Source organism: Erinaceus europaeus, chromosome 9 (genome assembly GCF_950295315.1).
Source record: "Erinaceus europaeus chromosome 9, mEriEur2.1, whole genome shotgun sequence".
Taxonomy (NCBI): Eukaryota; Metazoa; Chordata; class Mammalia; order Eulipotyphla; family Erinaceidae; genus Erinaceus; species Erinaceus europaeus.
The window spans coordinates 6,434,204-6,460,760 of record NC_080170.1 but is presented as its reverse complement, the minus strand read 5'-3'; the positions used below and the strand labels follow the sequence as shown (position 1 = coordinate 6,460,760).

Sequence of the window (26,557 nt, the reverse complement as noted above, 5' to 3'; positions counted from 1 at the left end):
CACACACACTTTCATACTGCACACACAGGCACTGCAGGCGACCCTGAGCCACCGAGACAGCGGTGACACCTGGAGGCGTGTGTCCATGGGCTGGGGACAAGAACAGAGCTTGCCCTCTCCCCCGTGCTTCTCTCAGACCCAGGTTCTCTCTGGTCTTTGTTGGCAGGACACAGACTCTGTGTACCTGGGTCTCCCTCACCCCGTCTCGAGCCTGACCGGGTGCAGGGCCAGGGGCTCACTGGGACGGGCTCACCCTCCCCTTCTGGTGCTGGGAAAGGAGGGGGCCCCCTCTCTTCTGGGGCCTGTGCCCCAGCTCAGCTGTCAGCACAAGAACTGGGACCTTCAGAGACAGAAGGTGGCAAGGAGCAGAGAGGAGTGAGTGAGGGGAGGAGGGCAGGGAGGAGGAGCAGAGCTGCTGTGTCCCCTGCAGGGCAGTCAGAGCACAGAGCTGGACCTGGGGCCCAGTGAGGGGTCTCTACCCTGGCTGCACCCCAGGGCTCATACCCTCGAGCAGGGCAGGGCAGGGCAGGGCAGGGCAGCGGGGACATGGGGCTGACTTCTGGTGCGTGACAGCTCCTCAAGGCACAGGGGCGGGAGCTGCGGGGCTCAGGACCCTCCAGCCAGAGCTGCTGGTCCCAACTCAGGGACATCACGGGCCCCTCTAGCCAGCCTGGCTTTTGCACAGTGCTGCCCCTTCTGGCACCAGGGTTTGAGGTCTGGTGGGGACAGCTTAAGAGCTCTGCCCCTGTTTCTCTACCTGGAAGCTTCCTTCCTTTCTCTCTTTCATTCTTCCTATCTTTCTTCTTCTTTCCTCCTTTTCTTTAGTTATTCTCTCTCCTCTTTTCCCTTCCTTTCCTTTCTCCTTTCTTATTTTTCTTCCTTCCTTTCTCAATTTTCTTTATTCTTTTTTTTCTTCCTTCCTTTCTCTTCAATTTTCTTTTCCTTCCTTCCTTCCTTCCTTCCTTCCTTCCTTCCTTCCTTCCTTCCTTCCTTCCTTCCTTCCTTCCCATCTATTTGCAGGAGGTGCCGGGGGTTGAACCCAGGGCATCATGTATGCACGACATGCACCCACTGCTGAGCCCCCACCCTCAGCCCCATGGTCCCCAGTCTGTGAAAGGACAGGGAACAGCAGCATCCTGAGCTTCCCGGCCTGCCTGGGGGCGGGTGAGGACAGTGGTGTCTGCGCCTGTCTGGACTGGCTCCAGCCAGCTGTGGGCTCTGGGAAGCTGGGGCTTCAGCTGGCGGGGCTGAACTGACCCCCTGCCTCCCTCTCTGCACTCCTGGTGGCACTGGAGGCTGAGGATACATAGGCCAACACCGCCCTCTGGTGGCTCTCTCCTTAACAGCGTGCTGGGAGCGGGGCTCAGCCTATTTAGAGCACAGGCTCAGGTTCAATCCCCGGCACCAACTTATACCACAACCAAGCTGTGCTCATCTCCCTCATAATAAATTAATAAGTAAATCCATTAAGGACATTAACAAATTGGTCATAATAACAGGCAGAGGTGCAGAGGTTGGCCCAGTTTCTGTGCCCCTTGAATAAAAGCTCCCACACCACAGAGGCATGTTCCCCCCCACCCCGCCATCATGGAAGGAGGGGAAACAGGGCTGCCATGGTGGGAAGGCAGCTTACAACCTTAGTGGGGCCTGAACTCCTGACCACAGGCCTGGGGTAGGCTCTGAGTGCTCAGCCTCCCAGCCTGTCTGTCATGAGGTGGGGTGGGCTCTGGGTGCCAGGAGGCTAATGCAGGGCTCCAGGCTGGACTGTAGAACACCGCCATGACTCCACCCTGGGTGGCTGTCTGGACTCTGATGCCAGGGACGGGCTGAGCTCAGGGCAGACCTGTCGCCCTGGTCCCCTCTCAGCTCACCTGCCACCACAGGGCCTCATCTCAGAGCTGGAGATGAGCCCCTCTCAGCCGGCTGGTGTTGGCATTCTTCATGTTGGTTTGGTCCCCTTCCCCCTACCTCTGAGAGATTTGGTTTGGCCCCTGCTAGTTTCACACCCCTCTTTCTCCCCGCCCCCTATGCTAAGGACGTCCAGAGTTCCAGAAGCAGCCGCTGAAGGAGAATAATGGGGAAGCACATGGTGTGGTGATTTGCCCGCTCATGAATAAAGATTAAACTGCAGCTTCTCAGCCCAGCTGTGTGTCCCCAAATCTCTGTCTCTGTCTACCGCTGCGAAGCTAGCCCGGCCTACTAGAGCCCGTACTTTAACAACAAATGGCACCTGCAACGTGGGACCGGACCTGTGCATCTCTCAGATAAGTGAAGATGATTTGGCTACCTATACAGTATGGCCTTCTCTTCTGCTTGTGAAGAGTTCTCCAAAGGCCTCTGCCCTTTCTTCACGAGACTGTTTCGCTGTTTCTGGAACATTTATCTCTGGACCACTATGTGGTTTCTGCCCAACGCCAGCCCACAAGAGCCCAATGCCAACCCACATGAGCTTTTGGCCACATGGCATGGGACATTGGGCATGGGACATTGGGTGTGGGCTCCCCCCATGCTGCTCGGCCGCGGGGAGCAGGGCAGCAGACATGGCGCCCGAGCCTTCTGCATGGCTGGCCTGACCGCCCTCCTGCTATGAAGTCTGGGCAGATCCTGGACCACCCGGAGACCGCCGGCTCCCTGCCGAAACTGGGCCCCCTGGCCAAGATACTCAGCTCGGGTCTGAAGGCAGACGAGCTAGAATACGCAGAGACTCATGCAGAGATTGCAACCTACAATTCCTAAAGCTGAAGTTGCCCAAGAGGCCACAGCTGGACAACACACTCCCCAAACGGCTAAGACAGTACAGATCTGAATTCGTGTTTGAAATAACATGTCTTCATAACAAAAGTTTCTCTCCTTGTGTATTGAAGACCATGTGTATGTGTGCGTTTAAAGTTTGGTAACATTAACTTTAAGGTTAAGAATGTAACTTTAAGGCTATATTCTTACCAGACAAAGTTAAATGAAAAAGGTTTTCAACATAATTCTCATAAAGATAAAATTAATTTACATTTAAAGTCTGAGGTAAAAATTAGTTAACAATCAATATATTTTAACTAAGTTGGTCTAAAAAAAAACCTGCACACACCTAGGGTGTGTCTCCATCTTGAATGGGTGTAACAAAAGGTTAAAAAGACGTTGATATGTAAAAGTCTCAAATTCCTTCCCAATTAGAAAAGTTAGATTGCGCTATGGTTATGCTCATAATTCTCATACCTGAGGCTTTTTTCTTTCTATGGTTCATGTTTGCCTTTCCACATTTTATTGTTTGAACTTTAAATAGCCTTGGAATCGTGCTGGAAGGGACTTCCAATTGTAATAGAGTTATCAATTGTGGTAAACTTCTAACCTGCTACAAGTTTTGCTTCATACGTAAGTGAATTGCAGCTGTCAAGTTCTTTACAGAAAAGCAGAATTCCGATGGCTGACATTCCCCATCGAGACAGACGTACAACAATTCACCCCTTGGAAATTCTTCGGTGGACATCTGCTTTGGACATGCACTTCTATCAGACTCACTGGTACACCTTGGACACTGCACAAAACTAGCAGCTTCCCTTTATGCTGCTGGGTTTCTCAAAGACTGACTGTAGCCAGCTGCCTTGAGACTCTAGGCCTCACTCTCCCCCCATGCTAGAAAATGCCCGTCGAGGCAAGTAACACCCCCCAGAGGCAAAAGAAGCCCCCAGAGGCAGGAACTTTTTTTTTAGCTGATAAAGTTTTGCCCACAGAGGCAAAAATGCCCCCCTCAGGCCTTCTCTTGGCAGCACACTGGTTCTTGTTACTCGCTTATATGTTTCTCCATGTTTGTGCCAGTTTCTTGTTTTTGAAAATGCCTGTACGATATAGGTTTCTGTTCACCCCACACCCCTGATACTGTGGTCATTTAGTTAAAAAAAAAAAAAAAAAAAAAGAAGGGGGAATATGTTGGTATTCTTCATGTTGGTTTGGTCCCCTTCCCCTACCTCTGAGATTGGGTTTGGCCCCTGCTAGTTTCACGCCCCTCTTTCTCCCTGCCCCCTATGCTAAGGACGTCCAGAGTTCCAGCAGCAGCTGCTGAAGGAGAATGATGGGGAAGCACATGGTGATTTGCCCGCTCGTGAATGAAGATTAAACTGCAGCTTCTCAGCCCAGCTGTGTGTCCCTGAGTCTCTGTTTCTGTCTACTGCCGCAAAGCTAGCCCGGCCTACTAGAGCCCGAACTTTAACAACAGGCTGGGATGTGTCTGTGAGTGCCCAGGGCTGGGTGCTGGGGCGGGAGGCGGGGCACCTCTTCCCAGGAGGGGAGGTAGAAAGCCTGTCTGAAACTCTCTCCACCTTGTAGACCTGGACAGCTTCCCTCAGCTCCCTCTACTCAATATTCCACTGAAATAGAACAAAAGAAATAGGGGGACTGGGCAGTGGCACACCTGGTTAAGTGCACATGACACAGTGCACAAGGATGCAGGTTCAAGCCCCGGTCCCCACCTGCAGAGGGAAAGCTTCACCAGTGGTGAAGCAGAGCTGTGGGTGTCTCTCTCTCAATCTCACCTCCCTTTTCAATTTTTTATCTGTCTCTAGCCAATAATAAATAAATAAAATTTTAAAAGAAAAGAGAAATAAGAGGATGTTAAAACAAAGGAAGTGTAAACTACCCAGCCTCCTGTAGGAAGCTCGGATGCACAGCAGAACCCCCCCCCCCCGAGCCCTCTGCCCAGAGAGCAGGAGGCCTTGAGTAGTGAGCCCCCCACCCAATGGGCCATGAGGGTCCTAAGTCCTGCCCATCCCAAGGCGGCCACTGAATGCTCACTCCTGGACCTGGCAGCCTTCAAGTCATGTTCCTATAAATACTGGAACTCATGTCCCCCCAGACACAGCTGTGCAGGAAAAGTTGATATTAACAGAGGTCCCAGCAGTGGTGCAACCAGTTAGGCGCACATAGTACTAAGCACAAGGACCCCCGCAAAGGTCCAGATTCGAGCCCCTGGCTCCCCACCTGCAGCAGGACTCTTCAAAGCAGTGGGGAAAGAAATGATGTTGGCTATCATTTCTCCTTTGGCTAATTCTGCTTCTGTTTCTATCCATGTTGATCATCACGCCAGGTTCCCCTGCATTGCTGTGGTCTGTTTACATAATCACTGTTTTGCCTGAGACCGCCCTGCCTGCAGGGCACTGGTTTAATCCTCTCTGGTTAGATGGAAGCATTGCTACCTTGGCGCTCTTTTTCCCCTCCGCCTCCTCTCCTAGTCATTTCCTTTTTTCCGACCTGCCACTTCCACCTCGGAAGGTATAAAGGCAGACTCTTTTCTAATCAATAAACACTGGATTGCGTTCCTGCTCAGCCATGAGTTCCTGGTCGTCTCTCTCCCACCCCGTGAAGCTAGCCCAGCACAGTGAAGCAGGTCTTCTTTTCTCCCTCTATCTTCCCCTCCTCTCTCTATTTCTCTCTGTCCTATCCTATAAAATGGAAAAATGGCCACCAGGAGCAGAGGATCCATAGTGCCAGCCCTGAGCCCCAACGATAACCCTGGAGACAAATAACAACAAAGACAAAAAAAAAAGTAAAACAACAAAAGTACAGAGGATAGTAACTAAGACAGCCAGGCCCTGAGCACTGAAGATTCCCCACCCCTTAGCCCTGCAGCACCTACTTCTGTGAGATGCTTTCTGCTCTCGGTCTGCGGCCCTGCTAGAAGCTGGACCTCCCATTCCTTTGAGGAGAATGAGAATTCTTTCTGTGGCCCATTTGGGCTAATGAGCCATGTTCTGGAATGTCTCTTGGATCTCTGCTGCGGGTAACTTTCTGCCGGAATGTTTCCTGTAACACCTCACCTGAGGAGTGTGAGTCTCGACAGGGAGTCTAGGCATCGGTTAAGGTCCATGCAGGCCTGCGCCCTCCCTGTCCCCCCATTCCCTGCCCAGGCCTGGGGACGGTCTGTGTCCGGGGGACCTGGACTGAGGAGCCAGGTGCCCGGCAAAGCGCTGGACAGTTGGGGAGAGGCAGTGGCAGAGCTGGGCTCACAGGACCAGGCAGAAGACAGACCGCTCCTTGTCTTTAATGCTTTGTCTGTATTTCTGTCAAACTTTTTCTTAGATGTACAAATTCATTTATAAGTGCAAAGCCTTTTTTTAAGTATATATTTTTCTTAAGTGTAAGACTTTTAAAAATGTTTCCTTGCATACAGACACTATTCAGAAGAATGAGTTTCTGGAAGGCCTTTCTGCTGGGGTTAGGGTAGGAGGCAGAGCCAAGCCCCCCCACCTCACCCAACCCCAGACTCAGGGCTCTGGGGGACACAGGGCAGCGTTGGGGTGGGGACAGTGTTCCTGTACTCTCCTGTGTGGCTGGGACTGGGGGGGTGTGAGGGGGTCTCCAGTGGGAGAGATCTGGCCAACTCAGCCTGTTCGCTGGAGTGAGGGCACAGGGCGTGAGTGGGCAGGGTGGTGTCTCCCTGAGGGCACAGGGCGTGAGTGGGCAGGGGGGTGTCTCCCTGAGGGCACAGGGCGTGAGTGGGCAGGGTGGTGTCTCCCTGAGGGCACAGGGCGTGAGTGGGCAGGGGGGTGTCTCCTCTTCTGGAAGCTCCTCTCCAGCCCCTCGGCTCACTGGTCAGTGGACAGCAAGTCAGGCTTGCCTTCGTCTGGTGACTTGCTGGCCAGCTTTGGGGGAGAGAGGAAACAGTGGGTTACCCCAGGGGTGAGCCTGGGAGTGCTGGACACCCCTCCATACACACACACACTCACACACTCACACTCACACTCACACACACACTCACACACACAGAAACACACACACACACACACAGAAACACATACAGAGAGAAACACACACAGAAACACACACACACAGAAACACACACAGAGGGAAACACACACACACAGAAACACACACAGAGAGAAACACACACACAGAGAGAAACACACACACACAGAAACACACACAGAGAGAAACACACACACAGAGAGAAACACACACACACAGAAACACACACAGAGAGAAACACACACACAGAGAGAAACACACACACACAGAAACACACACAGAGAGAAACACACACAGAGAGAAACACACACACACAGAAACACACACAGAGGGAAACACACACACACACACAGAAACACACACACAGAAACACACAGAAACACACACACATAGAAACACACAGAGAGAAACACACACACACAGAAACACACACACAGAAACACACAGAAACACACACACATAGAAACACACAGAGAGAAACACACACACACAGAAACACACACAGAGAAACACACACACAGAAACACACACAGAGAGAAACACACACAGAAACACACACACAGAAACACACACACACAGAAACATATACAGAGAGAAACACACACAGAGAGAAACACACACACACAGAAACACATACAGAGAGAAACACACACACAGAAACACACACACAGAAACACACACACACACAGAAACACATACAGAGAGAAACACACACAGAGAGAAACACACACACAGAAATACATACAGAGAGAAACACACACACACACACACACACACACACACACACACACACACACACACACCAGGGTGACAGAGGCCTCTGGGTGGAGCATGAAGACCAGGGAGCCACTGCTGTGACCTGCCTGCCTCAAGGCTGTGCCACAGGTGGGCAGGCTCCATGCCCCTCACCAGGTCTCCAGGGTGGGGCTGTGGGGGGAGTCACAGGGTCCTGCTTGGAGGGTGCATGGCTAGGTGTCTGTCCCCTGGAGGAGAGGAGGGATCTTCGGTGTCGTTTGGGGGCATGGGTGTGAGTAGCCCCCTTCTGAGCAGAGGCCCCCGGGGGAGCAGTGGGAGGCAGCTTCTCCCTGTTGGTGCTTGGCCAGCCGAGCTGACTGACAGGGAGGAGCTTCCAGAGTGAGGAGCCCCTTCGGCTCGTGAAGACGGGGTGAAGAGGGGGACCCCAGGGCAGTCTAGGCCCGGGAATGTGGGCGGCTTGGGGGTTGTGGTCCTGCATTCATGGGGTTGGGCTGCTCAGAGCAGAGCTGGACCTGGGAGGAGAGCAAGGCCGTGCTTCCACCTCGGCTGGCCAGGCCCGTCCTGCCGTCCCGCCGTCCTGCCCAGGCCCCCAGGAGTGGCCTGAAGGCACACAGCACACACATGCACTGCACATGCAGGGTACATGCCCACACATGCAGGGGTGCCCGATATACATGCGTGTGCAGGTACACACAAAGGACGCACGTGCACACGATTCCAGATGATGTGAACACATGCACACATGATTCATGATGATGTGAACATGCACGCAGCACACATGCACACAGCCCCCCACATGCACCCCACACGCCCCCCACACTCCTCAGCCCGCCTGCCCCCCTATCCTGGGCCTCACCATGGTCTTGAAGAACTGGTTGACCTTCTTCCTCTTGAGTGTCTTCTTGTCCCCATCGGAGAACTGGAGGAAGGTCTGGCTGAGGCGTGGGTTCGAGCCCGACTCCTCCAGCCCCGGCACGCCGGCTGCTGAGAGCGTGAGGCCTGGAGGGGTGGACAGGGTCCCCTGTGAGCTGACATCCCCCTCTCCCTGCCCCTAGGGCCCTGAGGACTCAGCTTCAGGCATAGGCCACATGGGGTGAGAGAAGGGCCTTAAGGGTGAGGGCCACTCAGGACCAGGCGACCTTCTGCCTGGTGGAGTGGGGCAGTGGTTAGGGACTAGAGCCCTGGGTCTGAGCCTGGCCTCAAGTCACCGGCAGGGGTGAACTTCAATGTGTCTCAGTTTACCTGCAGCTCTATCCAGGGCAGGGGTGAGGAGCCGCTGACACAGACCTATCACCTGGCCCCAGGGCCCATGTGGATGGTCTTGCTTCTCTGCCCAACCCTGTAGTTACCCCCACCAGGCCTCCACTCTCCTGAGCCAGGGGCACCCCTGGGCTGCCTCCCCCCAACTATGGATGGGGGCCAGGGGTTCTGGAAACAGCCGCCCAGAGCCACACAGGATGCCCATGGCCGGGGGGGGGGTGTATGTGTGTGTGTATCCAGACCCCTGGCCCCCAGGTGCCTGCCTCATGCAGACAACAGTGCCTTGTGAAGGTCACAAGCCGTGAAAGCGGGGTGACTCTGGGGCCGGGTGGTGACGCACATGATTGAGCGTACAGGTCACAGTGCGCAGGGACCCAGGTTGGAGCCCCCGGTCCTTACCTGCAGGGGGGAAAGCTTCGCAAGTGGTGAAGCAGGGCTGCAGGTGTCTCTCTGTCTCTCTCCCTCTCTGTCTCCCCCTTCCTTCTCGGTTACTGGCTTTATTTATTTATCCAATAAATAAAGATAATGACCCCTTAGGATGGGGTGAGTGCAGCCCTTCATGCCAGGGGGTGGGGGGCATGCTGGGAGGGGGTCACCCACCAGCTGCTGTGAGGGACATGAGGAACCTCCCCCTGCCCTGCCCCCACATTGGCGCCCTATACCCAGCACCCCTGCAGCCTCTCACTCACCGGGGATGGTGGGCATGGACTGGCTGGCAAAGCTCATCTGTGACAGGACGGACACCCGGGGAGGGACGGCCGTGTGCTCTGAGAGGTTGGTGTCGCTCATGAACTCATGCTTCCGGGAGAGCTGGGGACACACACAGGCAGACGCAGCTTCAGCGCGGGGCAGCTCAGGGCCCTGTGGACCCAGCTGGGTTCACCTCTGGGCTGTGAGTGCCAGGGGTGGCTGCCCAAGTCACACACTGCACAGCTCCAGGGGAGGTGGGGCATCCACCATCACCACCCTTCCTGCAGGCTGGGCAGTGGGTGCCGGTGCCTGTCCCAGAGGCGGGCCTCTCAGCTGGCCCAGCTCCCAGCCGGTGGTGCTCCCTCCCCCAGGACTCTGCACCCTTGGCCCTGCTGGGCTTCCATCTGACTCTCAACACGCTTCTTGCTAGGAAGGGCTGAGTCCTGGCCACCAGCGCCAAGACACCCTGGGGTCCCAGCTGTGTCCTGGGGGAGCGTCCTGGGGGAGCTTGGGGTCTGGTTGTTAGGGACCCACTGGCTCTGAACCAGGAAAGGCAGGCCACTGCCCCTTCTGCAGGTGAAGTAGGCAGCCGCACCCCTGCCTCCAGGGCAGAGGACACACACAGCTGAGCCAGGGTTCAAGTCGAGCTGTGTCCCGGGCTCACAGGCTGAGAGAGAGGTGAGCAGACCAGGCTTCAGAGCCCACTCAGACCCCTGTGCACGCAGCCCTGGGTGCAGGCAGGGGTGAGGGGGTGCATCCAGGGGTGAGGGGGTACAGCCAGGGGTGAGGGGGTGAGAGCCCATCCCGGGCCCTGAGCACACAGCCAGGGGTGCAGGCAGGGGTGAGGGGGTGAGAGCCCTCCCTGGGCCCTGAGCACGCAGCCTGGGGTGCAGGCAGGGGTGAAGGGATGAGAGCCCATCCTGGGCCCTGAGCACACAGCCTGGGGTGCAGGCAGGGGTGCGGGGTGAGAGCCCATCCTGGGCCCTGAGCACACAGCCTGGGGTGCAGGCAGGGGTGCGGGGTGAGAGCCCATCCTGGGCCCTGAGCACACAGCCTGGGGTGCAGGCAGGGGTGCGGGGGTGAGAGCCCTCCCTGGGCCCTGAGCACGCAGCCTGGCGCCAGCTGGGATCTGAGCCCCCGCCCAGGCCCCTCACCCCTGACGTGCCCGCCTACACACCCACCCGCTTCAGCTCTGAGTCGGCCGCTGCCTTCTCCTCAGCAAACACCACGCTGCTCCGCTTGGCCCTCTTCTTGGAGCGACGCAGCTTCACCTCGGGCAGCGTGCTCCCCGGAGAGATGGGCTCCTCAGGCTCGGCCTTCGGGGTCCTGGGGGGCGCCGCTTCCAGGTCAAAACTGAGGGATGGGGGCGAGGGGGCATCAGTACAGGCCAGTCAGGGTCTGAGCCCTGGGGCGGTGTCACCGGGCTGAGCTGGGGGCTCCCTTCAGAATGGGGGAACAGGGAGGGGAAGGCAGGGAGGTGGAGGGGGAGTGTGTGGGTCAGGGTCTGCACTGGGCTGAGTGACATGGGGGGTGGGGAGCTCTGCTTCTCAGGACCCCCACTCCCCTCTCAGTGAAGGGGGCCGGGCAGCCATCTGGGGGCCTCTTGGCACATTGGGGTCCCCTGGTGTCCTGTCCTCCAGGGGACGACTGTGTGTGTTGGGGGGAATTCCAGGGTGGTGGAGTGGGGGCGTTAGCTTGGGATGGGGGGGGGTCTTGGATGTAGGTCCAGGGGGCCAGGGGGCTCTGTGACCGGTGGCTGGGAGGGCCACTGGCAGAGGGGAGAAGGTTCCAGAAGGCACCAGGCCCCATGAGGTGAAAGGAGTTCCTGCCCATAACCCTGGGCAAGTGGCCGCCTGAAGGGGACAGGGAAGAGGCTTGGAGGCATGGGGGCAGGAGGAGGGGAGTCCGGTTCTGCTGTGGGGGCCGGCGGGGCTGGCTGACCTCTCTGGGGTGGTCCTGCTGGGGGTGCCCCCATCCGAGCCCATGGAGGCCATGGAGATGATGGACATCTGCCGGTAAGAGCGTAGCATGGACCGCGGGCGGCCCACTCGCCGGTGGTCCTCGAAGTCAGGCTGGGTGCAGAGAGAGGGTCAGCCTCCAGAGTGGGGGAAGGGAGAGGATCCCCTCCCACCCAGGCAGGGCAGAGCTGATGGCTCTCAGATCCAGGCTGGCAGGAGCAGCCAGGCCCCCGGCATCGGGTCCTCGGGTAGACAGGGCAGTGGACTCACGGGATGGCAGTCCTGAGAGTCACACCCCATCCTGACCCTGAGGCTGGGGGGCCTCAGGTGCCCTTGGGAGACCTGGGAGTGGGAGGGAGACCCCCTCGACCTGCGGACACAGCCTAATGGGGCCCTGGGTGAGGGACCCTGTCACAGAGATGCCCTGGGGCACAGGACAGGAGGCCTGAGAGGCCACCTCTACCTACTGTCAGTACCTCCCCCCCACACACACACACGGTCTGGGTCCCAGTCGCCCCCATCTGTAAGATCAGGCTGGGCCAGAGGGTCTGACAGGGCCTTGACCTCCTGTGACTGTGCATCTGGGGGACAGCATTGTGGCTGTGGCATTTGCAGGCTGTGGTGTTTACGAGGGTCCAAAGGAAGGGGCCGGACTGAGTGTGCATGTTCCAGTGTGTAAGGACGTGGGTTCAAGCCCCGGGTCCCCACCTGCAGGGGGGAACCTTCACGAGTGGTGAAGCAGGGCTGCGGGTGTCTCTTCTCTATGGATTTTTATTATTGGATAGAGACAGAGAGAAATTGAGAGGGGAAGGGGAGGTAGAGAGAGACAGAGAGACACCTGCAGCCCTGCTTCACCACTTGTGAAGCTTCCCCCCTGCAGGGGGGACCAGGGGCTTGGCTGAACCTGAGTCCTTGCGCATTGTAACCTGTGCACTCAACCAAGTCAGACACTGCCCAGCCCCTAAGATGAATCCTAGCACCAGCCATGATCTCTATTCGCCATGGATATGACAGAGACAGCAACTGAGAGGAAAGGTAATCTGGAGAGAGAGAGAGAAGGGCCAAGCTGGTTAAGTGCACACATGACAGTGCGCGAGGACCCGGGTTCAAGCCCCGGGTCCGCACGTGCAGGGAGAAAGCTTCATGAGTGCTGAAGCGGGGCTGCAGGTGTCTCTCTTTCTCCCTACTTCCCTCTCCCCTCTCTATTTTTCTCTGTCTCTGTCCAGAAAAACAAAACAAGAGCAGGGGCCATGCAACCCAGAACCAATTCCAGGCTCAGGCGGCAGAGAGACACCTCCTGTCTCTGAGCCCCCAGAGGAGAACTACATACATGCAACACCGCAAGGGCCTCGGCAGGGACCCCAGAGGCTAAGGACTCCATCGGTGACTGGAGCCCCCCTGGGGGTGTCCTGGGAGGGTGCTGGGTCACTCTGCACCCCCCACCCGCTGGGGGCCGCGACACTGTACCATCTCTCTGACTCCTCTCTGGCCACCCACAATGGGGCCGCCACACTGTACCATCTCGCTGACTCCTCTCTGCCCCCACACTGGGGCCGCCACACTGTACCATCTCTCTGACTCCTCTCTGCCCCCACACTGGGGCAGCCACACTGTACCATCTCTCTGACTCCTCTCTGCCCCCACACTGGGGCCGCCACACTGTACCATCTCTCTGACTCCTCTCTGCCCCCACACTGGGGCCGCCACACTGTACCATCTCTCTGACTCCTCTCTGCCCAACCACACTGGGGCCGCCACACTGTACCATCTCTCTGACTCCTCTCTGCCCCCACACTGGGGTGGCCACACCGTACCATCTCTCTGACTCCTCTCTGCCCCCCACACTGGGGCCGCCACACTGTACCATCTCTCTGATTCCTCTCTGTCCCCACACTGGGGCCGCCACACAGTACCATCTCTCTGACTCCTCTATGCCCCCCACACGGGGGTCGCCACACTGTACCATCTCGCTGACTCCTCTATGCCCACCCACACTGGGGTCGCCACACTGCACCATCTCGCTGACTCCTCTCTGCCCCCCCACACTGGTGCCGCCACACTGTACCATCACTCTGACTCCTCTCTGCCCCCCACACTGGGGCGGCCACACTGTACCAACTCTCTGACTCCTCTCTGCCCCCACACTGGGGTGGCCACACCGTACCATCTCTCTGACTCCTCTCTGCCCCCCACACTGGGGCCGCCACACTGTACCATCTCTCTGATTCCTCTCTGTCCCCACACTGGGGCCGCCACACAGTACCATCTCTCTGACTCCTCTATGCCCCCCACACGGGGGTCGCCACACTGTACCATCTCTCTGACTCCTCTCTGCCCCCACACTGGGGCCGCCACACTGCACCATCTCTCTGACTCCTCTCTGCCCCCACACTGGGGCCGCCACACTGTACCATCTCTCTGACTCCTCTCTGACAACACACTGGGGCCGCCACACTGTACCATCTCTCTGACTCCTCTCTGCCCCCACACTGGGACGCCACACTGTACCATCTCTCTGACTCCTCTCTGCCCCCCACACTGGGGCCGCCACACTGCACCATCTCTCTGACTCCTCTCTGCCCCCACACTGGGACGCCACACTGTACCATCTCTCTGACTCCTCTCTGCCCCCCACACTGGGGCTACCACACTGTACCATCTCTCTGACTCCTCTCTGCCCCCACACTGGGGCCACCACACTGTACCAACTCTCTGACTCCTCTCTGCCCCCCACACTGGAACGCCACACCGTACCATCTCTCTGACTCCTCTCTGCCTCCACACTGGGGCCGCCACACTGTACCATCTCTCTGACTCCTCTCTGCCCCCACACTGGGACGCCACACTGTACCATCTCTCTGACTCCTCTCTGCCCCCCACACTGGGGCTGCCACACTATACCATCTCTCTGACTCCTCTCTGCCCCCCACACTGGGACGCCACACCGTACCATCTCTCTGACTCCTCTCTGCCTCCACACTGGGGCCGCCGCACTGTACCATCTCTCTGACTCCTCTCTGTCCCCACACTGGGGCCGCCACACTGTACCAACTCTCTGACTCCTCTCTGTCCCCACACTGGTGCCGACACACTGTACCATCTCTCTGACTCCTCTCTGCCCCCACACTGGGGCCGCCACATTGTACCATCTCTCTGACTCCTCTCTGCCCCCCACACTGGGGCTGCCACACTGTACCATCTCTCTGACTCCTCTCTGCCTCCACACTGGGGCCGTCACACTGTACCATCTCGCTGACTCCTCTCTGCCCCCACACTGGGGCCACCACACTGTACCATCTCGCTGACTCCTCTCTGCCCCCCCACACTGGGGCCGCCACACTGTACCATCTCTCTGACTCCTCTCTGCCCCCTCACACTGGGGCCGCCACATTGTACCATCTCTCTGACTCCTCTCTGCCCCCCACACTGGGGCTGCCACACTGTACCATCTCGCTGACTCCTCTCTGCCCCCCCACACTGGGGCCGCCACACTGTACCATCTCTCTGACTCCTCTCTGCCCCTACACTGGGGCCGCCACACTGTACCATCTCTCTGACTCCTCTCTGCCCCCCACACTGGGGCCGCCACACTGTACCATCTCTCTGACTCCTCTCTGCCCCCACACTGGGGCCGCCACACTGTACCATCTCTCTGACTCCTCTCTGCCCCCCACACTGGGGCCGCCACACTGTACCATCTCTCTGACTCCTGTCTGCCCCCACACTGGGGCCGCCACACTGTACCATCTCTCTGACTCTTCTCTGCCCCCCCACACTGGGGCCGCCACACTGTACCATCTCTCTGACTCCTGTCTGCCCCCACACTGGGGCCGCCATACTGTACCAACTCTCTGACTCCTCTCTGCCCCCCCCACACTGGGGCCGCCACACTGTACCATCTCTCTGACTCCTCTCTGCCCCCCACACTGGGGCCGCCACACTGTACCATCTCTCTGACTCCTCTCTGCCCCCCACACTGGGGCCGCCACACTGTACCATCTCTCTGACTCCTCTCTGCCCCCACACTGGGGCCGCCACACTGTACCATCTCTCTGACTCCTCTCTGCCCCACACACTGGTGCCGCCACACTGTACCATCTCTCTGACTCCTCTCTGCCCCCACACTGGGGCCACCACACTGTACCATCTCTCTGACTCCTCTCTGCCCCCACACTGGAGCCACCACACTGTACCATCTCTCTGACTCCTCTCTGCCCCCACACTGGGGCCGCCACACTGTACCATCTCTCTGACTCCTCTCTGCCCCCACACTGGGGCCGCCACACTGTACCATCTCTCTGACTCCTCTCTGTCCCCACACTGGGGCTGACACACTGCACCATCTCTCTGACTCCTCTCTGCCCCCCACACTGGGGCCGCCACACTGTACCATCTCTCTGACTCCTCTCTGCCCCCCACACTGGGGCCGCCACACTGTACCATCTCTCTGACTCCTCTCTGCCCCCCACACTGGGGCCACCACACTGTACCATCTCGCTGACTCCTCTCTGCCCCCACACTGGGGCCGCCACACTGTACCATCTCTCTGACTCCTCTCTGCCCCCACACTGGGGCCGCCACACTGTACCATCTCTCTGACTCCTCTCTGCCCCACACACTGGTGCCGCCACACTGTACCATCTCTCTGACTCCTCTCTGCCCCCACACTGGGGCCACCACACTGTACCATCTCTCTGACTCCTCTCTGCCCCCACACTGGAGCCACCACACTGTACCATCTCTCTGACTCCTCTCTGCCCCCACACTGGGGCCGCCACACTGTACCATCTCTCTGACTCCTCTCTGCCCCCACACTGGGGCCGCCACACTGTACCATCTCTCTGACTCCTCTCTGTCCCCACACTGGGGCTGACACACTGCACCATCTCTCTGACTCCTCTCTGCCCCCCACACTGGGGCCGCCACACTGTACCATCTCTCTGACTCCTCTCTGCCCCCCACACTGGGGCCGCCACACTGTACCATCTCTCTGACTCCTCTCTGCCCCCCACACTGGGGCCACCACACTGTACCATCTCGCTGACTCCTCTCTGCCCCCACACTGGGGCCGCCACACTGTACCATCTCTCTGACTCCTCTCTGCCCCCACACTGGGGCCGCCACACTGTACCATCTCTTTGACTCCTCTCTGCACCTCCACACTGGGGCCGCCACACTGTACCATCTCTCTGACTCCTCTCTGCCCCCACACTGGGGCCGCCACACTGTACCATCTCTCTGACTCCTCTCTGCCTCCACACTGGGGCCGCCACACTGTACCATCTCTCTGACTCCTCTCTGCCCCCACACTGGGGCCGCCACACTGTACCATCTCTCTGACTCCTCTCTGCCTCCACATTGGGGCCGCCACACTGTACCATCTCTCTGACTCATCTCTGTCCCCACACTGGGGCCGCCACACTGTACCATCTCTCTGACTCCTCTCTGCCCCCCCCCACACTGGGCCGCCACACTGTACCATCTCTCTGATTCCTCTCTGACAACACACTGGGGCCGCCACACTGTACCATCTCTCTGACTCCTCTCTGCCCCCACACTGGGGCCACCACACTGTACCATCTCTCTGACTCCTCTCTGCCCCCACACTGGGGCCACCACACTGTACCATCTCTCTGACTCCTCTCTGCCCCCCCACACTGGGGCCGCCACACTGTACCATCTCTCTGACTCTCTCTGCCCCCACACTGGGGCCGCCACACTGTACCATCTCTCTGACTCCTCTCTGCCCCCACACTGGGGCCGCCACACTGTACCATCTCTTTGACTCCTCTCTGCACCTCCACACTGGGGCCGCCACACTGTACCATCTCTCTGACTCCTCTCTGCCCCCACACTGGGGCCGCCACACTGTACCATCTCTCTGACTCCTCTCTGCCTCCACACTGGGGCCGCCACACTGTACCATCTCTCTGACTCATCTCTGTCCCCACACTGGGGCCGCCACACTGTACCATCTCTCTGACTCCTCTCTGCCCCCACACTGGGGCCGCCACACTGTACCATCTCTCTGACTCCTCTCTGCCCCCCCCCCACACTGGGCCGCCACACTGTACCATCTCTCTGATTCCTCTCTGACAACACACTGGGGCCGCCACACTGTACCATCTCTCTGACTCCTCTCTGCCCCCACACTGGGGCCGCCACACTGTACCATCTCTCTGACTCCTCTCTGCCCCCCCCCACACTGGGGCCGCCACACTGTACCATCTCTCTGACTCCTCTCTGCCTCCACACTGGGGCCGCCACACTGTACCATCTCTCTGACTCCTCTCTGCCCCCCCCCCACACTGGGGCCACCACACTGTACCATCTCTCTGACTCCTCTCTGTCCCCCACACTGGGGCCGCCACACTGTAACATCTCTCTGAGTCCCCTCTGTCCCCCCCCACACTGGGACGCCACACCGTACCATCTCTCTGACTCCGTACTCCTTCTCCACCTTGGCCTTGAGGTTCCGGAAACACTCCTCCATGCGCTCGTGGAAGGGTCTCAGGTTCTCAGACACCCTTTTCTCGTGGATCTTGATGCCGGCTCCCAGGAAGGGGATCTGTGTGGGAAGATGGAGGGCGGGTGACAATGTAGGCACCCCAGTCAAGTCCCCAAACTCACGTCAGGCCCTAGGGTCCTCTGAAACCCTCACACAGGGGACCCCAGCCTGGGAAGTGGGGTTTTCCAGCCTTGGGGGTTGCTGTTAGGCTGAGGAGGATGTCCTGCTGCCCAGGGCTGGAGCAAACCCCCTTCCCCAGAGACTCATGAGCAAGCCCCCCTCCCTCAAACTTGTAGGAGCTGTTCAGGAGAAGGGTTCCCCCAGAGGAGCAATCTCTGCTGATCTGACGTAAGCTCTTGTCCAGGAAGTTCTTGGAGATGTGCTGGGCTATCGGAAATGCCCCCATTAGTCATGAGTTTTTTGACAACCTGATAAAAAGGGAAGGATATGTGAACCCTGGCGCCACATGGGCGAGTACCAGGTTCCAGGGGAAGCTCCTGCACATGTCCTCCTTGTCCCTCTGAGCAAAAGAGATTCAGGAGTGGTGAGACCATGCACGCAGGAGGCCCTGGCACCAGCAACTGGAAGAGAGAAGCTTGGATGTGTGGAGCTGGGCAATGGAAGAAGAAAAGGATGGAAAAAGAAAGAGAGGGGAAAGCAAGGCTGGTCTAACTGTCTGTGCCTCACCTGGTTGCTAAGGATACAGATGCCCCTGCCCACTGAGCTAACCAGCCAGCAGGGAGTTAAAAGGCAGAAATGGGAAAGCCCAGGATGGGGGGCAGCTGTGTGAGGGGGTGAGGCTGAGCTGTGATGCAAGAGGTGAGTGCCTGCTTGCAGCATGGTGCCACCAGGAGAGGAGCCATGGTCCTGGCCCTGCTGGAGGGGACATGCGGGAGACCACGGTAAGGCCAGTCATCCATTTCTGGAAACAGAGGTTTCAAGCTAGACGGCAGACGGCAGGCCAGTGTGGCCACAGGCAGGCTAACAGGTGGAGGCGACAGCCGGGCTCTGACTTCTGACCCTTGTGACTGATCAACAGCAGAAGGATCAGATTTCCGGAGTGCCGGCCTGGCTCAGATTTCCGGAGTGCCAGCCTGGCTCCAAGTCTCTCCCCGAGCCAGGAGGGTGGATGGAGGCGGAGACACTGGCGTGTTATTGGCCAGGGGCTTGGAGCACTGGGAAGCAGGAGAGGGAGACCTGGGAGAGGTACAACAAACAGCCTAGCGAAATCTCAGAGCAGCCAGACCCACTGCGGCACGTCTGCCCAGAGGCGACTTCGCGAATCTTAAATTTGGGACTAACTGGTTGGAGGCTTGTAGAATCTTCTGGAACCAGGTAACTGCATAGACTATTCATAGACTAGAGCTGAGAATCCCAGACCCTGGTGCAGACTCAACAGAGACTTGATGAGTGTGCCAAACACACACACACACACACACCACACACACCACACACACACACCACACACACACACACACACACACACACCACACACACATCACACACTACACACACAGACCACACACACACACACCACACACACACCACACACACACACACACCACACACACCAGACACACACTCACACACACACTACACACACACCACACACACACCACACACACACACACACCACACACACACACACCACACACACACACACCACACACACACACACACACACACCACACACACACACACCACACACACACACACCACACACACACCACACACACACACACCACACACACACACCACACACACACACACCACACACACACCACACACACACACACACACCACACACACACACTCACACACACACTCACACACACACACACCACACACACTACACACACACACCACACACACACTCACACACACACACACCACAGACACACACTCACACACACTCACACACACACACCACACACACACACACACACACACTCACACACACTCACACACACCACACACACACTCACCCACACACACACACTCACACACACACACTCACACACACACTCACACACACCACACACACACCCCACACACACACACTCACACACACTCACACACACACACACTCACACATACCACACACACACTCACACACACTCACCACACACACTCACACACACACAAACCACACACACACACACACACCACACACACACACACACCCCACACCACACCACACACACCACACACACACCCCACACCACACACACACACCACACACACCACACACACACACACTCACACCACACACACATACACACCACAAACACCACACACACACACACCACACACACACACACACTCACACACTCACACACACACACCACACACACTCACACACACTCACACACACACACCACACACTCACACACACACCACACACACACACCCCACACACACACACACTCACACACACACTCACACACACCACACACACACACACACCACACACACACTCACACACACTCACACACACACACACACACTCACACACACCACACACACACCACACACACACACACACACACACGTTACACCACCACCAAGCTGGCCTTGATTCCACCCACCAGTGGCTGGAAAGGGTTTAGCTACACCCCTCCCGCCCCAGCTGCAGAAGGCAGTGGCAGCAGTGGATCGGAAGGGAGGACGTTTCAGGCACAGAGCGAATAAACTTCACACACCTGCCCCGCTGAATGCCTGGGACACACTGCCATGAGGCTAGCCCAGCGGAGTGGGGGGGGGGGGCAGGTCAGTGCTCCCCCGGGGCCGCCCCGGAATGTCTGAAGAAGAAATCCAGTTTCTGCATTGCAGGCTGGGCTGATGTGTGAGGAGAGATGATTAGCTGAAGCTTAGGCTTCTGATTACTTGAGCGGGAAAGGGGTGCGGTGACTCAGGGGGTCTGGGGACCTTGAGGGTGTCTGGGTTTCACAGGTGGTGCAAGTGAGGGGAGAGAGAGCCTTCCAGACTCCAGGGAAAGTGTGTCTGTGCAGCCAACACCAGCTCTCCTGCTGAAAGCCTCGATTTGCATAAATTGGGAGGCAAACAGCCCTGAATGAGGAAGCCTTATTTTAAGCAAAGAGGCTGCACCCAGCTCTCTCTGCTCCTGATTTCCCCAGAGTCACAAACCTCAAGGCTCCTACCCACTGTACAGGGAGGGACGTGGAGAGGGAGAGGGAGGGGCCCACCCCGGGAGGGGCCCACCCCACCCCTGCCCTGCCCAGCTGGCTGGAGTCCAGCCTGGGATTGGGGGGTGTTGATAAGAAGAGTGGATGAAGAATTGGAAAAGCTTGGGGAGCCACCACCATCCCCAACAGTACCCTGGTGCGTTGTTTCTGGTGGGCTGAGAGAGAGAAAGAGGAGACAGAGGGAGAGGAGAGAGGCAGGCATAGGAGGGGCAGGAGACAAACGCTGGGAGGAAGCCAGTCTCAGTAGGCTGCAGACTAGCAGGGAGCAGGAAGACGTGCCTCCACCCCGGCCCCCAGCCGCTGGCTTGGCTCCTGTCTGGGTTCCTGGGTGCCATGGTCTGACTCACACTCGGCTGACAGGGGCCTCAGTGACGGGAAGATATGAGACTTCTGTGCTGCAAACTGGGTCAGGGCAGGGAGGGAGGTGGGTGGGCTGAGTGGGCTAGTTGGGGGGGACTGGGAGCACACCAAGAAGAGTCTCTGCAGTGTGCACCCCCATGCAACAGCGCCCCCTCCCCGCCATACGCACCCCTCTCAGTCCCACCTTCTAGTAAGGACCTTGCTACATGTGACCACCGAGGGACGGAGAGGCAGGTGACCCTGAGGGACGGAGAGACAGGTGACCCCCGAGGGACGGAGAGACAGGTGACCCCTGAGGGACGGAGAGACAGGTGACTCCCGAGGGACGGAGAGACAGGTGACCCCTGAGGGATGGAGAGACAGGTGACCCACGAGGGACGGAGAGACAGGTGACCCCTGAGGGATGGAGAGACAGGTGACCTCCGAGGGACGGAGAGACAGGTGACCCCTGAGGGACGGGTGACCCCTGAGCGATGGAGAGACAGGTGACCCTGAGGGACGGAGAGACAGGTGACCCCCAAGGGACGGAGAGACAGCTGACCCCTGTGGGACAGAGAGACAGGTGACCCCTGAGGGATAGAGAAACAGGTAACCCTGAGGGATGGAGAGACAGGTGACCCTGAGGGACGGAGAGACAGGTGACCCCTGAGGGACGGAGAGACAGGTGACCCCTGAGGGATGGAGAGACAGGTGACCCCCGAGGGACGGAGAGACAGGTGACCCCCGAGGGACGGAGAGACAGGTGACCCCTGAGCGACGGGGAGACAGGTGACCCCTGAGGGACAAAGAGACAAGTGACCCCCGAGGGACGGGTGACCCCTGAGGGACAGGTGACCCCTGAGGGATGGAGAGACAGGTGACCCTGAGGGATGGAGAGACAGGTGACCCCTGAGGGATGGAGAGACAGGTGACCCCTGAGGGATGGAGAGACAGGTGACCCTGAGGGATGGAGAGACAGGTGACCCCTTAGGAACGAAGATGTAGGTGACCCCTGAGGGACGGAGAGACAGGTGACCCCCGAGGGACGGAGAGACAGGTGACCCCCGAGGGATGGGTGACCCCGGACAGATGGAGAGACAGGTGACCTTGAGGGATGGAGAGACAGGTGATCCTGAGGGATGGAGAGACAGGTGACTCCCGAGGGACGGAGAGACAGGTGACCCCCAAGGGCGGAGAGACAGGTGACCTCCTAGGGATGGAGAGACAGGTGACCCTGAGGTCCGGAGAGACAGGTGACCCCCGAGGGACGGAGAGACAGGTGACCCCTGAGGGACGGAGAGACAGGTGACCCCCGAGGGACGGGTGAACCCTGAGGGATGGTGAGAGAGCTGACCCTGAGGGACGGAGAGACAGGTGACCCCCGATGAATGGAAAGACAGTTGACCCCCAAGGGACGGAGAGACAGGTGACCCCCGAGTGACGGAGAGACAGGTGACCCCCGAGAGACGGATAGACAGGCGACCCCCGAGGGACAGAGAGATAGGTGACCCCCGAGGGCTGGGTGACCCCTGAGGGATGGAGAGACAGGTGACCTTGAGGGACGGAGAGACAGATGACCCTGAGGGACCGAGAGACAGGTGACCCCCGAGGGACAGAGAGACAGGTGACCCCCGAGGGACGAGTGACCCCTGAGGGATGGAGAGACAGGTGACCCTGCGGGACGGAGAGACAGGTGACCCCCAATGGACAGAGAGATAGGTGACTCTGATGGACGGAGAGACAGGTGACCCCTGAGGGATGGAGAGACAGGTGACCCCCGAGGGACGGAGAGACAGGTGACCCCCGAGGGACGGATAGACAGGTGACCCTGAGGGACGGAGATACAGGTGACCCCCGAGTGACAGAGAGACAGGTGACCCATGAGGGACGGAGAGACAGGTGACCCCCGAGGGACGTAGAGACAGGTGTTCCCCGAGGGATGGAGAGACAGGTGACCCCTGAGGGACGGAGAGACAGGTGACCCCGAGGGATGGAGAGGCAGGTGACCCCCGAGGGACGGAGAGACAGGTGACCCCTGTAGGATGGGTGACCCCTGAGGTATGGAGAGACAGGTGACCCCTGAGGGATGGAGAGACAGGTGACCCCCGAGGGACGGGTGACCCTGAGGGATGGAGAGACAGGTGACGCTGAGGGATGGAGAGACAGGTGACCCCCGAGGGACGGGTGACCCCTAAGGTATGGAGAGACAGGTGACCCTGAGGGATGGAGAGACAGGTGACTCTGAGGGATGGAGAGACAGGTGACCCCTGAGGGATGGAGAGACAGGTGACCCTGAGGGATGGAGAGACAGGTGACCCTGAGCGATGGAGAGACAGGTGACCCCTGAGGGATGGAGAGACAGGTGACCCTGAGGGATGGAGAGACAGGTGACCCCCGAGGGACGGAGAGACAGGTGACCCCTGTAGGATGGGTGACCCCTGAGGTATGGAGAGACAGGTGACCCTGAGGGACGGAGAGACAGGTGACCCCCGAGGGACGGGTGACCCTGAGGGATGGAGAGACAGGTGACACTGAGGGATGGAGAGACAGGTGACCCCCGAGGGACGGGTGACCCCTAAGGTATGGAGAGACAGGTGACCCTGAGGGATGGAGAGACAGGTGACTCTGAGGGATGGAGAGACAGGTGACCCCTGAGGGATGGAGAGACAGGTGACCCTGAGGGATGGAGAGACAGGTGACCCTGAGGGATGGAGAGACAGGTGACCCCTGAGGGATGGAGAGACAGGTGACCCTGAGGGATGGAGAGACAGGTGACCTCCGAAGGATGGAGAGACAGGTGACCCCCGAGGGATGGAGAGACAGGTGACCCCTGTAGGATGGGTGACCCCTGAGGTATGGAGAGACAGGTGACCCCCGAGGGACGGAGAGACAGGTGACCCTGAGGGATGGAGAGACAGGTGACCCCTGAGGGACGGAGAGACAGGTGACCCCCGGCCACGCTGGGCAAAGGAAGGAGGGGGCCCCGCATCCCAGAGCCACCCCAGAGCCGCCCATTACCTGCCAGGCAATCAGGTCCTTGAGGCGGCTCAGCTTGTCCTGGTCCTCGGCGTGGGCGTTGCTGTACTCGTCAGTGAAGAAGGCCTGGGGAAGTGGGGGGGGGGGCAGGTGGGCTCTTGGGTTCCTGCTCACTTGTGGGGGAGCTCTGACACTGGGAGGACATCGTCCTGGGTGTCCGGGGAAGCGGTTCTCAAAGTGGGGTCCCTGGAGGCCGGTAGCAACTGGGAAGCTGTCAGAGCTGCAGATACCTGGGTGTGATCTGGACCCAAGTGAGGACATGCTCCCTGCCTGGGGACAAAGACTCGGCCAGGGCTGTCCCTTAGGTGCTCGGGTTCCCAGGGTCACCCTCATTGCTTCCGGGTGGCCCCTCGCTTCTCTGGGGCTCATGTCCTCAGGGGGCAGGAACACACACACAGCTGAGGGCTGGACACTGGGTCGCCCATCTGGGGATCCTTGAGGGTCTGACAGGCGCCTGACAGGTAACTGCCGCCACTGTGCGTGGCATCAGAGCTCCACCCCTGAGTGGCACCAGGGCAATGGCCCCGGGGGCTTCTGCTGGCCTCTCAGAGCCCCCAAAATGTCTGGCCTCCCCGACGCCCAGCCTGAGGCCCCACAACGGATGAGCTCTGCCCTCAGGCTGGGCCCAGTGGGAAACACAGTTCACGTCACAGGTGCCACCTCCCTTTGTGCCGGGGACGCTGGGAGGTGGAGGCATGAAGCTTATGGCCCAGGGGTGCGGGGATCCCTAAATGTGACCTACCCCCCATGTCCGCCCTGCGGGGAGGCTGCTCAGGCCTCTTTCCTGTGCTTCACGGAGTCATACGCCCAGGGGGTGGGGGGTTGTGACTCTCCGAGGCCCCCCTCTGCCCCCAGAATCCAGCCTGCCCCTCACCTTCTCATACTTGGCGAAGCCGCCCATGACGGCGGGGTCCACGATACCGTTGAGCAGCATGGACAGTGGGTTGATGGGCAGGCTGGGGTCGCTCTGGTATTGGTTGACCATCATCAAAATCTTCTCGTTGGCCGTGGACATGGTCTCAATGGCGTTCTCCAGGGGGCTGATGGTGGTCTGCAGGCACAGGGAAAGGGCGGCATGAGGGAGAGTCCGAGCCTGTTGGCATCCCAGGGTGCACTCACTGCAGCTGGGGCTGGAAGGCGGAGGGAGGCCCTGCTCCCCACAGGGCTGGAGGGGTGCTCTCTGCTTGGGGCGAGGGGCCTCCCTGGGGAGCCGGGGCTGGGTGTGCCCCAGGAATACCTTCTCTCCTCCGCAGCCAAGGGCAGTGGCCTGCCAGGTCAAGGTGTGACAGACCAGAGCCGTGGCCGCTGGGATCACCCAGCCTGGCCTGTAACTGTGCCGAGACTGGGGGCCATACCGGGCAGGGGGTGGAGGGTATGTTCCCAAGGCAGACCCACCCTGCTAAGCAGAGAACAGGGAAGGGAAGGACATCCCACAGAGAGCACAGGAACCGATGCTGCCCCACGTGATCCGGCCCAAGGCTGTGCTCCTCCAGAGCACAGAGCCGGGGATGAGCGGGGGCAGGGGGGCGGGCAGACCTGGGGGGTCGAGAGCGTAAAGGGCGGGGCAGGTGATTTCAGGAGCAGCAGCCACAGACCACGCGGGGGTTCCCGGAAGCCGTTTACAGAACGAGGGGCAGGTGGGCTAGGGGATACTTCGCAGACCCCTGGACTAAATGAAACTGAGCAAATTGGATCAGAGCTCATCTCAGCTCCGAGGCTGGACTTTTCTCTCCAGCTGTGTGCCCTCAGGCAAGTCTCTCAGGACACCTGTTCTCCAGGCAAGGACCGGCATGTTTTCTGACGGGCTGGGCTGCAGAACCAGCACTATCTGCTGGGGCCTCATCCTGCCCTTTACTGCTGGATTCTAGAAGGCTTCACTTGCGGGGAAAGCGATCTGGACGCAAGGAGCCAGGTGGGGGCACACCCAGTAGAGAGCACGCCTTGCCTTGCCCAAGGGCCTGAGTGCAAGACCCAGGTCCCCATCTGCATGGGGAGAAGCTAGGGCAGACAGGCAGGTGTCTCCCCTTCTCTCTTTCTCTGTCTGTCTGTCTTTCTGTCTATCTATCTACCTC

The 26,557-nt window shown here is 58.9% G+C and overlaps 1 protein-coding gene across 1 annotated transcript in view; it reads right to left on the bottom strand.

The window, feature by feature from the left end:
• Positions 1 to 6,050: 6,050 nt before the first annotated feature.
• The window catches only part of DOCK2 (dedicator of cytokinesis 2), a 352,493-nt gene continuing 331,986 nt past the window's right edge, over positions 6,051 to 26,557 (bottom strand). Inside the window, exons 39-46 of the mRNA XM_060197015.1 lie at positions 25,360 to 25,536; positions 24,468 to 24,551; positions 17,827 to 17,964; positions 11,380 to 11,510; positions 10,620 to 10,791; positions 9,438 to 9,558; positions 8,345 to 8,487; positions 6,051 to 6,629 (exon numbers count right to left, since the gene is read on the bottom strand). Of these exons, the coding sequence (XP_060052998.1) occupies positions 6,573 to 6,629; positions 8,345 to 8,487; positions 9,438 to 9,558; positions 10,620 to 10,791; positions 11,380 to 11,510; positions 17,827 to 17,964; positions 24,468 to 24,551; positions 25,360 to 25,536 (1,023 nt within the window). The 3' untranslated portion in view covers positions 6,051 to 6,572. The remainder of the gene's footprint in view (positions 6,630 to 8,344; positions 8,488 to 9,437; positions 9,559 to 10,619; positions 10,792 to 11,379; positions 11,511 to 17,826; positions 17,965 to 24,467; positions 24,552 to 25,359; positions 25,537 to 26,557) is intronic.